General features: G+C 38.6%; 1 protein-coding gene across 1 annotated transcript in view; it reads left to right on the top strand.

Annotated features, from left to right (window-relative positions):
• The window catches only part of CSMD1 (CUB and Sushi multiple domains 1), a 2539710-nt gene that overhangs the window by 363368 nt on the left and 2162587 nt on the right, over positions 1-13755 (top strand). Inside the window, exon 2 of the mRNA XM_077487775.1 lies at positions 10684-10900. Coding sequence (XP_077343901.1) covers positions 10684-10900 — 217 coding nt within the window. The remainder of the gene's footprint in view (positions 1-10683; positions 10901-13755) is intronic.

Genomic DNA, 13755 nt, shown 5'->3' with positions numbered 1-13755 from the left:
CTTTCACACTTGTGTTAAATTATAAAGCAGCCTATGGGCTCTTTGATACCGGCATTGAAAATAGGTGCTTGGGTTAGCATTTTAACGCTTCCCGAACTCCTATCAATGCCACTCAAAATTGTCACAATAGAGAGTTTATGGAGGTGTTCACACTGCAGTGCTAGCATTGCTTTGCACTGCTGAGGCAAAAATAATTCTGCCTTGATGAGTTTGGCAAGCGTTGATGCTTTGCAACTGCCTCCATTCATTTCTACTGAAATTCACCACAACCGCACTTTGAACGCACTGTAACACACACCTATGGCATTTACAGTGTGTTTACGGTGTGATTGCAAAGCTTCAAAGTTAATTATTTCCTATTTTAGCCTTGTAAAATGAAAAAAAAAGCAACACACAGAAGTGAATGAAGGCAGTTGCAAAGCGTCAATGCCAGCCAAGCTCTGCAGGTGGTGTAATTTTTGCTTTGAAGCAATGCAAAGTAAAGCCTCATACACACAATCGTACTTCAAACAAACTTTTCCGTGGATTTCTGTCCAAAGGGCATTGCCGTGGGCTTTTTTAACCAACTTTCACCAAATCACGTGGTTTTTCAGCTCTTTACCGCCACCCTTTGGTCAGCTTCTGTATTGTTGTCTGATCTTTTGCATTAATTCTGAGCATGCGTGTTTGTACTTTGGACTAAAGTCCTATGGACGTGTGTACACACAGTAGGATTTTGCACCATAGGACTTTTGTTGCCGGAAAATTTGTCTGTTTGCACAGCAAACATTTGTCCGATGAAAACCGAAAGTTTGTCCGATGGAACGTACACACGGTTGGATTTTTCCTTAAAACAAGTAATTTGCATGTTTGTCAAAAAGTCAGATCGTGTGTATGGGCCTTTACACTAATGCTGCAGTGTGAAGACCTCCATCTGCTCCCTATTGTAACAATTTTGAGTGTATTCATTAATGCATCATATAATTTTCATTATACTTGGGTGAAACAACAACATGATATACTAATTCAATGTTTTAATCTGTGAATGTATCCCCATGCATTGTGGGTGTATAGTAAATGCTGTTACTATATGATTTTGTTGTTTGCCCACAATCCATGCACCAGAATGCATACATACGCTTTAGTAAGTCGGATCCTTTAAGTCACTGACCTGGAACAAGTAGGCAGACTTTTTCTCTGACCTTTCTGATCTGTATATTTGTTTTGTGTAATTAAGAATATATAAAGCCAGTGGATCATATTTACAGCCAGCTCACAAAAAGGTCTGCAATGACTGCCCCCATACTTCTTTTGTTAGAGGTTTACTTTAAACAAGTCCTGATTTTATCAAAGCATTAATACCTGGACAGTTCTACAAAATCAGAACTAATGGCACCTGTATACATAAATGCTTGTATCAGTATTGATTTTAATAACATCACTGAAAATTAGTATTGTGTGTATGTGCATTGAGCAGCACAGTGTCTAAATTGTTAGGACTTTCGTCTGGCAGCCCTAGGGTTGTTGGTTAGAATCCCAACCGCAGCACTACTTACCTGGAGTTTGCATGTTCTCCCTGTGCGTGCATGAATTTCCTCACATACTCCAAAAAACATGCTGACTGGCCCTTGTATGTATATATGGGAGTTAGGGATCTTAGATTGTATACTACTTGAGGGCAGGGACTGATATGAATGTACAATATATATGTAAATCGCTGCATAAATGATCAGCGCTATATAAGAACCTGTAATAAATAAATGTCATACCTACTAATTTCATCCCTACTAAACTTTTTTTCAGGCAAGTTTAAAATCCCAAGCATAAAACTGTGCTAGAAAAACGATGCCATAGCTACTGTACATGCTTGGTTACTGCTACTGATCACTACCTATCAGTTTAAAGTTAGCATAGTGTGAGAAGGGTAAGATATTTCTAATAAAGTTTGAGCATATCATTCTTATCTACAAAAGTTTCCCTTCCTAATATCCTGTATTTTCCATCTTTGTGGATAGATTCAACTTAAGTACTAAATAATAATAAATAATAAATTATTATTTACTAAATAATAAATAGTAATAATAATAATAAATAAAATAAAGTACCTTCTTAATAGTTTAATATGTACATACTAATGATATATAAAGGTCACTTGATCAGTATTTTTGCAAACACCTGAACAAACCTATGCCGAGAAAGATATCTAGTCTACTACTGTTGACCTCTCCTTCTGCAAACAGTGGTTGCCTGACAGTTATGCTGTTTTGGTGGCTTCAATGTTCTCTTAGGACTTTACAGCATACTTTTTTGCGTCAGAAGATTTTAAAACCAGGATCAGCCAGTTAACTCGCATTACGTACAAAGATCAACAGTGGCAACCTATATATTTTATGAGCACAGGTGTCCACTAAGAAGAAAATCCAGTGTATGAATATACATTATGCATGAAGAGAGCTAGCCCAACTGGTGGATTGGAGCTTACACAGGCCTAGAAGCTTTCTCCCCTATATGACAGAGCTGAATGACTGAGTGGCCAATCACCAATCACAAAATGAAATGCTATTCTATACAAAAAAGAACCAGGGTTTTTATTTCCTTGCCAAAAAATGTCTCCGAAGCCACCAAGGGAAAAGAAAGTATGTAAGGGCCATCAATAAATTGAACCTATTGCTTAAAATATATTGCAAACATGAATTAATTGCATTCATTTTAACAGTTCATTATTTACTATTAATAATTAAAGTATACAAAAGCAAATGTTTTACAGATCAGCATTAAATATTATCGTGATTCATATTTTTTATTATTTAGGAAAAACAGAATATTTATGAGCTTTAAGTACTAATTAGTTTATTTCCTCGCAACAAAACATTTTTTTTTAAAATCTTATCAATGTTTAACGGAGTGCTATGCTTCACAGAACTTATTAAATCAACTACTCTTTTTCAATTCCCCAAATAACCTTTAGCTAACCTTGAAAGGAGAGATGTTTTCGCAGGTGATTGTTACATTAAAAGTATATTTAATGCTACAGAATTTCAAAGTATTCCAGTCTTTCAAAATGTATTCATGCATTATATTTATACACTTCATCTAAATATGTACCAAGGTTTTATAAATGATGAACATTAATGCAAAACATAAAAAAGACTGGAGTTAACACATTGACATTAAATTACAAATTATTTTTGTGCCTAATATTTAAATATCTGGAAAACAAGTCTGCATATAACTGTAATGATAAAACAAAGAATCAAGGCCTACTGTATTTTTTTTTAGCAATCCTTTTAAAATATATACTACTACTGATGACAGAAGAATAATAGTGCACCTGAAAATAATAAGCCTTAGGTAATAAAAGGTCAGAAGGAGAATAGTCTATTGGAAGTAAAGTGAACTAGAGCTTGCAAGGCTAATATTGATTGATAGACATATTTGTAGTCAATTTGGTCTCTATTTTGAAAGAACAGAAAAATTAATGATTGTAACGGTAAGGGGGTGATAAATATGTGTAATCTTCTCTTTAAGGCCCTTAATGACAACTAATAGAAATATATATATAATATATATATATATGTATATATAAATGTATATATTGATATATGTGTATATATATATATATATATATATATATATATATATATATATATATATATATATATATATATATATATATATATATATATATGTGTGTATATATGTATGTGTGTGTGTGTCTATATATTGTAGGACTGATATATGAATGTGGGATTTTCATAACATTAACCAGCACTACATTTGAAATTAATGGGAGTATTATCTTGCACTTTTCTAAACAAAGAGAGAAGAGAGAAAACTAGGCCATGCAGCCATATGAGCCTTAAAGTGGATGTAAATCTTCTCACTGAACTTCTCCTCTTTACTCCCTTTTGGCTTGCTAAATGCACAATTAAAACAATTAAAATAAAATAAAATTCCTGCTGATTTTGGCAGAAATAATGTAAGCTGATAACTTCCTGAGTTTTCTGTCTGTGCACAAGGAGGGGTTATGGAGATGGGCAGAGGGGAGGGACAAGAGAACACATCTGTCTTCTTTGTAATGCATCAGAAACAAAGTAGACAGGGCTGACGACATAATCTTTGGAATTTGTTATGTCAGAGAGGAAGATGAGAGCACACTATGAGCATGATTTAATAAAATCAAATAGCTTGTTCACTTATAAAAGTTTCCCTTAGCTTGGTGAATGGGTTGATTTACTAATGGCATATGGACTGTTCACTTTGCAAAGAGAATTTTCAGTTTATAAAAAAATCTCCTGTTCTGCATTCACTAAGCTAAGGGAAGATTCTTGCAGTGTGAACAAAAAAGACATAAATTCTGCATTAATAAAAATCTCTTCTTAAAAATTCAAGAGCAATCTATAGCAAAATCTGTGAAGACAATAAACATTTTCTTTTATTAAAAAATGAAATAAATAAACAAGAACCTGCCCTTTTCTCAGTACTACTATTAAAAGTGCTCATTGTGATTAACCACATTGAATAATTAAAGGAAGGTTTTAAAACCCTACATGTGGTTTTCGGCTTCATTCATAAGTGTAGTGTATGTGTTATCTCTATTCCTATACATCACTGCCTGAAGCCATCGCTGCTGTATTAATTACTCTGTAATATAAAGCGATTTGCAGGTAATAGTTTCACATTGGAGCTGACTACTGCTTCATCTTCCAATGATATACTTCTATTATTTCATATTGCAGTAAATAAAACAGTAGGGTTGGCTATAGGCAATACTGTACAGGCACTGAGAATGAGAATGCCTGCATAGAAGAGGGAGCAGGGTGGCATATTAGAGATGTTTTGCCAAATATCCAGCTGATGTTGGATGTTTTTTCATATCTAGACCATATGAGTAGGACTTGCGTCCCTTGCATAGTTCAATATACTGGAATAATTTGTTTAGTTAAAGCACATTTCAAACCAGCTGCAAAACATGTATCTTTAAAAGTAAAAATAGACTCTTCATAAAATGTTCCTGCTCTTCAACACTGAGTGTGAACTAATTTCATATTACTTACTCTAGAACCAACCAAGGAGTAAACATATTACAGAGCAAATACATTTAGATATTAACTATCATGATAACTTACAATAACTTAAAACAATAAAAAAAAAAAAAAAAATTCCCATATCAACAGCTTAATAAAAATCCATCTAAAGAAAGCTAAATAGATCTTGATAGAGTACATACCATTTGTGAATTTAAGTAATGGGTTTCCTTAAAGTGGGTCTTCACTCTCAAATTAAAGATCCTCCTCTTAAAAAAGGGTTTGGTCCTGCCTCCAATACATATAAATTATCTAGGCAAATGAAGTTTACTGTGCCAGCTGTGCCTCTGGGGATATGTACGTCACACATCTCAGGAGGTCTTAATGTTTCATTTACAGAGGAGGAGGGGGGCAACAGTCAGCGGGCTTCCTGATGTCACACAAAATAACTTTAAATACGTGTCTCTCCTGTTAAAATGTAATAAGAGAATGTTAAAGTGACACTAAACAATATCCTTATTTTCCAAAAATAATCCATACACATTCACTACTTAAAGGGGTTGTAAACCCTTTGTAGTGCTGCAGCCCCCCAGCCCTCCGCATTTTACTTACCTGAACGCTGTCATCCTCCATCCATGAATGAGCACACCATCTCTAGCTGGTGTCTCGAGTCCTGATTGGATAGATCGATAGCAGCGCAGCCATTAGCTCCTGCTGCTGTCAATCAAATCCAATGACATGGCGCCCGGGGCCAAGTCCTGCATTCTATGTGAATGGACACAGATGCGGGACTCGGGAGCGTTTCTGCACAGGTGTCCCCCAAGGAGAGCGCTTCTCCAACGTGGACACTCGATGCGCAGAGGAGCCACCAGTACTGCTGAGGGACCCCAGAAGAGGAGGACCAGGGTAAATGAGGGTTAATGGCCTTGTAATCTATTCTTCTTTAAATTTTTCTTACCTTTTTTTTTGTCTTCCGTGGCTTCTAACCCTCTCCTATTCCCACCTCACTTCTGTTGGTTTGAAATGAGCAATGCATATTAGTTGTGGTCATGTGAAATGCTTTATGAACACTCCAAATCCCATAGTCCCTAGTCCATCTTGGAAGTGAGCAAGAGAGGGTGGCTACATTCTTACATATAGAGGGACCATGAAGAACAAACGTAGCCACCCTCTTAGCCCCTGTACACACAGTCGGAGATTTCCACAACCAAATCCGTCGGATTTTGCCCGTTGGATTTTGTCCGTCGGATCTTGTCCGAAACTGTTGCATACACATGGTCGGACAAAGTTGGCGAAAAATCCGATCTTTCAGAATGTGATTTCATTACGATGGGACTACATTCAGGCTAGTAGCCAATAGCTTTGATGTAGGAATTTGATCTGAGCATGCGTGGCACTTGGTCCGATCAAAATTCTCTACACATGATCGGAGTATGTCCGATTGGCCCAGTTGGTCGGGAAATATTTCCAACATGTTGGAAAATTGGGTCCGACGGATATTCTGACGGAATCAGTCCAATGCATACCACACACAGTCGGATTATCCCACGACACGGTCCGATAGGACACATTCCGACGGATTCTCCGACCGTGTGTACAAGGGCTTACAGGAAGTCAGATCACAGCAGCAAAATTAAAGCAATTTGGAGGAGACTGATAGCAATAGAAGGCACTTTGTTAAGTTAAGAATACATTCTTGAATACAATTTTGTTCTTTTTTAAACCAAATTGTATTGTCACTTTAAAGGATAAGTTCCCCTTTCTCAACATGTTACTCCCATATTTAGGGTGTAACATGTTGAGAATCCACCACCTCACTCTCCAAGCTGCCCCCTACCTGTGACTGCAAGCAGGGGACCTTCTCCTTGCACTGGCTGTTACTATTTTGGAACGGTATAGCCAAGTGGGGATCTGCCCATACAGTCATGTCATTCATTCAGAGTTCTGTGAATGGATGAATTATAAATACCATCAGCCGCAATGACTATACTTCTCTATGAACTGTGAGGGTTCTTGTAGTCCATTGAACTGTATCAGAGGTAAAGGCAGACAGTATACTGACAGTCTGCAAGAGCCTGAAATTGCACTCATGAGCAGCAGATGCTTTACAGGCTCCCAAAGCTTTACAAACTCCCAATAAATTAATAAATGCACATTTTTTACTTGAAAAAAAAGTGCATTTATTTTTATTTTTTTAAGGTGAACTTAGCCTTTAACTTGACCCATAGAGAGCTGTGGACTTTTGAATGACATAGTGTTTTAATGCATAACTAAAGGATCTTTTATCAGTAAATTGATATAAACTGTATCATTCTATGTAGCAATATGCAGTAATTCCGCTGGCATTATGGAGAAGACCAAATAGATGTCCACAACATGCAGGGTTTTGTGAGAGAAATTCCACTTTTATGAATCCTCTATATAGTAAGAGTTTGCTCTTGTGATTGCATGGTCTAACAAAGATTGTCAATAGTTAGCTCTAAGAAAAACCCCACCTATCAGTAAGTGAGACAGTAATGATTGCAGAGGAGGTTGGAATGTATGTGGGTGATTGTCTTAAGTGCAGCTCTCCAATCAATTGCTGTTACTTGCTTAAAACTTGCACTGAAAAATCAAATATTAGAACGAATAGGTGTGATAAGAATTACTGATTCACCCAAAGATAACGCAGTATTTCAGCCAAACAGTAAAATACCCATTTGAGATACATTTTTTTTCTCAACTACTGCGCCTGCTAAATTACTTTTTTCCAAGTTCCTGGTTCACACATCTCTGCATAGCCTGAAACATAATAGACATAGTTAATCCAAAATATATTTCAAAACATACTAAAGCTTTCTTGCTTACCTGCCTACTTATTGGACAAAGGCAGAGAGATAACATAAACACCTGCAGTCAAACCAGGATTGGTGATGTGACCTATTTGGTAGCAGGGCCGTCTTTAATTTTGATTGGGCCCTGGGCAAACATTTTCTTGCCCCCCCCCCCTCCATTCTGAGACATACAAAAAATAGCAGGTAGACTCAAAATCAGTTTACTGCAGCAGATCACGCAGTGATTGCAATTGTTTGCCAGAGGTTACAGCCTATCTTTACTGCTCGCTGGCTGGTTGCTAGAGGTTGCAACACATAAATGTCTGCTTGCCGATTGGTTGCTAGAGGTTAATGCACATCATTACCACTTACTGATTGGCTGCTGGAGATTAAAGCAGATCACTACTGTTCGCTGATTGGTTGCTACAGGTTAATGCACATCATTACCTCTCACTGAGCAGTGAAGCAATCCTAAATAATTGAGCAAGTAAAGGGGTACATTAATACACATACTACAGGAGAGTGTCAGAGAGTGCAGACATAGTACAGGAGAGGTTTAGAGACTATGGACATACTGCAGGAGACCATCAGAGACTGCGGACATACTGCAGGAGACCATCAGAGACTGCGGACATACTGCAGGAGACAATCAGAGACTGCAGACATACTGCAGGAGACAATCAGAGACTGCGGACATACTGCAGGAGACAATCAGAGACTGCAGACATACTGCAGGAGACAATCAGAGACTGCGGACATACTGCAGGAGACAATCAGGGACTGCGGACATACTACAGGAGACAATCAAAGACTGCGGACATGCTACAGGTGATGGTCAGAGAACTTTCAGCAACGTACAGCTTGACAGTTGAATAATACAGCTCAGGGTTTAAGCAGTCAGGCATTTTATGGGTGTAAGGACATACCTGGGCAGCCAAACTCACTACATACATTTAGAGGTATGTGGGCGGGGCTTCCATTCTCTGATCTCACTACAACAGCCGGGAGCTCCACTGATGCTTTGTAGGGGGGCCCGTTACCCGTGAATTGGGGCCCCGATGAAGGTTTTGCAGAGTGCACAGAGGACACGGGAGGCTGTATTCCCGTGCTAGCCAGCTGAGAGGGGGCAGGGCCGGGAGCTCCACTGACGCTCTGACCCCACCCCGTGCAGCCTGTATGCTCAGAACAGAGCGGCTGTAGTGAGAGCCAGTGATTGGAGTGGGTGTGTCAGTGGAGCTCCCGGCCCCGCCCCTGGACCTCTGTATTCCCCAGCCAGTATAGCTCCTGGGCCCCCCCCCCCTCTCAGCTGGCTAGCACGGGAATACAGCCTCCCGTCCCGTGTCCTCTGCACACTCTGCAAAACCTTCATTGGGGCCCAAATTTGCGGGTAGCAGTGCGGGCCCCCCTACAAACATTGGGCCCAGGGCAAATGCCCCATTTTCCCTGCGGTAAAGATGGCCCTGTTTGGTAGTTCAGTGTGGCAAGGTAAGTTGACGTATGATACTGGTGAACAGAATTTAAAAAATCCTTACTACAGAATGAACACAATGTAGATGAAAAATCATCAGAGAAAAAGTATAGTTGGTGAAAAAACCCTACAGACTCAAATACCCTTTCCTGATAGCATGAGACAATTCACTTATTTAATGGCTTAAATGGTTAAAGGGTAAGGTTTCCTTTTAAGCTAGCAAGCAATGTATAGAGAAGGTTATGTGACTAACAGCTGAAAAATTACCTTCACTCGATGAGTGGAAAAAATATCTTGAGATGCTCTCCTGTCCTTCAGATGTATCTGTCTATCTTGAGTGGCAGAGACTCTTCCATTCCAAACCTGCAGGGAAATGTTTGACTCAACTCAGCTAAAAATCCATTGCAACATTTTTTTTCACATAAGCAAGTTGTTGCAAAGCACTGAGTGCTGAGCAAATAGTACCTTTTTATGCTATTTATTTTCCTAAAGCCCTTTTGCTCTGTACACATGGTCAGACATACTGACAACAAAATCCGTCTGATTTTTTTCTGATGGATTTTGGCCCAAACTTGTCTTGCATACACACGATCGCACAAAGTTGTCGGAAAATCTGATCGTTCAGGTTGAGTCGACGTAGAACACGTACGACGGGATATAAACAGGCCAGTAGCCAATAGCTTTTGTCTCGTAATTTATTCTGAGCATGCATGGCACTTTGTCCGTCGGAATTGTCTACACACGATCAGAATTTAAATGATCGGATTTTGTTGTCGGAAAATTTTAGATCCGGCTCTCAAACTTTGTGTGTTGGAAATTCTGACGGAAAAAGTCAGATGGAGCCCACACACGATCGGATTTTCTGACAACAAGATCCAATCACACATCCGTTTGGAAAGTCCGATCATGTGTACAGGGCATAAGTGTTTTTTTCTAATTATCAAAAAAGAGCAGAACTTACACTTGGTGAGATGTCTCCTTTATGCTGTTGACATAAAGAATGTGTGGATGAATTAAATGTCTGCCACCTCCATTTGTAGATCAATTATCACTGGTGAAAGATATAGTACAACTTTTCTTAATTGAGGAGAGGGGCGGAACTCCCACAGCATTGGAAGATTACTGCTATGGGGGGGGGGGGGGGCAGATGACATATATTTAAACTAAAACAACATCCACCAGCAGAAGGGACACATGTCATTATCTGTAAGTACCAACCTGATTTTCTTTTCACTAAGTTTAGGCTTTGATCACCCCCTTAAAAAAAAAAAAAAAATGTTTGAATCATGCGCTAACATACAGTCACATTTAGTTTAAATTGAATGTGTAATGTCTATAATTGAATATAAATGTAAGAATCTGTGTATAATTCCATATGTGTCGTTTTCTTTTACAGGGCAAAACTGTGGTGGTTTAGTCCAGGGTCCTAATGGTACAATCGAAAGTCCAGGATTTCCACACGGGTATCCAAATTATGCAAACTGTACATGGATAATAATCACTGGTGAAAGAAACAGGATACAACTGTCATTTCACATTTTTGCTCTGGAGGAAGATTTTGACATTCTATCAGTATACGATGGACAGCCACAACAAGGAAATTTAAAAGTCAGGTAGGGCATCATTATATTTTTCATAAAAATCTGACACTTATGTACACGTAAGTGTTTCAAATCAGACAGAAAACCTTTTGATTGTTTAATACAGTAAGAAATGTAGTACAGTGTACTTCAAGGAAGTCTACAATATATGGAATATATTGCACAAAAATACATATTATTTATTGTGTTTGCAAACATCTTCTATTGTTTTCAATTGCATTTATGTGCATCTGAGTAGTTACTGGAAATTGTTTGCTCCCTGTTTCAAGGCTTTGTGTGGGTGTATCTTTGGTAAAGCACGCCACATTCTTAGACTGCCAACTGTAATACTATTTGGGTCATTCATATCTGCTGTATTGTTTGCTGTATACTTTTTTTTAACTACGTATGTACCTCTGTTCATGTTCAATAAAGACAACTGTTAGCAAAAAAACAGAGGTAGTTTGTAGGTCTACCAGGGGATGGGGCATCTCCCAAATTTAGACAGAATTCATTGATCTGTGTGTAATATATACCCGGAATCAAAGAAATCTCAAGGCCCACAGAAGTTTCCTAAGGGATTGTGAAAGGTACTTAAGATTTGCTGATATACTTGACATGTTTACTTTAAGGGGTGTATTTATAAATAAAATAAAAAATACTCATAGCAATTCATATTGTGAAATTGACATTTGTTTTATGAAAATGGACCAAAGAATGTAGATGTTACAGTCTCACCTCTGCACCTCATCCAATTAGAGAACGTTTTGCATTTACTGAGACAATGCAAAGTGCCCCTGAATGGTGGCTGTACTGAGTAAGTGATCTCCTGTGTTCACTAAGCAGCAGGGTACCCACTTTGCACAGGATCTGGGTGCTAGAAGTGACCACTGTAGTAGCAACTTCTGCAGAGATCTCACAGGTGTGGAAAATATATACTTACAAGCTAGACCAGGGATATGCAATTAGCGGACCTCCAGCTGTTGCAAAACTACAAGTCCCATCATGCCTCTGCCTCTAGGTGTCCTGCTTGTGGCTGTCAGAGTCTTGCTATTCCTCATGGGACTTGTAGTTCTGCAACAGCTGGAGGTCCACTAATTGCATATCCCCGAGCTAGACCGATTTTTAATAAATACACCCTTAACTGTATGTTACAGTTTTGATCGTCTACAGACAACAATGTGAGAACATCCTGTTTTGTATAGGAACTTGAAAGCTGAAATTTTGGATGACAGTAGCACAGTAATCTTTAACACTGACATGTAAATGTATTTAAATTTAAACCAAACAGCTCATGAATACATTTGGATAAGAAAATTGTAACAATATGCTATGTGAGCTTTGATGTGGCCATGGATCATCCTTTTTTCTTAATTCGCAAATAATGCCAGTTACCTTATGCCACGTACACGTGATCGGATTTCTTGTTGGAAAAAGATATGATGGCTTTTTCAACGGGATTCTGCTCAAGTTTGCCTTGCATACACACATGATCACACAAAAGTTCACTGAACTTTCGACCGTCAAGAACACGATGACATACAACACTACCATGAGCCAAGAAAATGAATGCTTCCAAGCATGCGTCAAATTGTTTCCGAGCATGCGTAGGAATTTTGCACATCGTAATTGCCACAGACTATTGCATTTTCGGATAGGAACTTTTCCCGACCGAAAAATTTAGAGCATGCTCTCAGTCTTTTGCTGGCTGGAATTCAGCCAGCAAAAGACTGATGGAGCATACACACACACACTTTCTCACAAAAAACTCTCATCGGCCTTTTGTGGGCCGAAATTCCGATTGTGTGTACGCGGCATAAGCTTTTAATCTGTAATTCTGTACCTTTTAAAAGTCATTGTTTCATCAAAGTTTTACAGACATTTTGACCTTTTTTTTCCTACTTGAGCATAATTTGGGATATCTGTTACTATGATGGGGGTTTTTTTCACAATAAATGAAAACTGATGTAAACCAAGGGTACAATGGTGTTCTTTCAGGCAAATTTCAACAATTGATTTAAAGCTGCTCTCCAGGTAAATGGCTGAATACATAGAGGAAATACATATACGAGGCGATTCATATAAGAGGCGATTTACTTGCCAAAGAGATTTTCCCTACAGGGAAGGGGACCTGAAATTTCTTAACTGCAGGTTCCCTCTGACAGAATGGTAACAGAAAAAGCAACACATTGATAACCTCACCCCTCTGTGAATTGGTTTTATCTTCTTAGCACTGTAAAGCACCTGAATGGTTTCTTGTGCTGCTCAGATCCCCACTTCCCCCATGCGAGCTTGGCTCCAAGAGACTGATAGTTACATAGTTAGGTTGAAAAGACAAATGTTCATGTAGTTCAAACAGAAAAAACAAATGAAAAGCCTCAATATACACAATCTTGTACCCACAGTTGGTATAGAGGAGGCCAAAACCCCCATAAAAGCTTGATCCACTTTGGTCCGGTGGGTAGGGGAGGATTCCTTCCTTTCTGATCCCCCAGGAGGCAATCAGATATTCCCTGGTGTTATTGCTTAAACATGTTAAAATCCATATAAATTCTTTGAATTTAGGAATGCATATAGCTTTTTTTTTGTTTTTTTTTGTTTTTTTAATAATTGTCTGAGCTGGTCTGAACTAGTTCTCAAGGGAGGCTACTCCTCAATTTAACAGCTCTTACTGTGAAGAAGCCTTCCCATACATGGAGGTTAAATCTCTTTACCTCCAGACAAAAAGAATGTCCCCTATCCCTATTATTCTCCCTTAATCACCTCTTCTCCGGAGAGAATAAAGTCAGTTCAGCTAATCTTTCTTCATAGCTGAGCACATCATGCCTCTTATCAGTTAGGTTGCCTTTATCTCCTCTTTCTCCCGTTCTCCATTATACTTTTAGTGC

Source organism: Lithobates pipiens, unplaced genomic scaffold (assembly GCF_037356315.1).
Source record: "Lithobates pipiens isolate NorthernLeopardFrog02 unplaced genomic scaffold, aLitPip1_a1.2 Scaffold_18, whole genome shotgun sequence".
In the NCBI taxonomy this organism is placed as follows: domain Eukaryota; kingdom Metazoa; phylum Chordata; class Amphibia; order Anura; family Ranidae; genus Lithobates; species Lithobates pipiens.
Note: the sequence above shows the minus strand (reverse complement) of the source record. Positions and strands in the feature narration are given on the sequence as shown.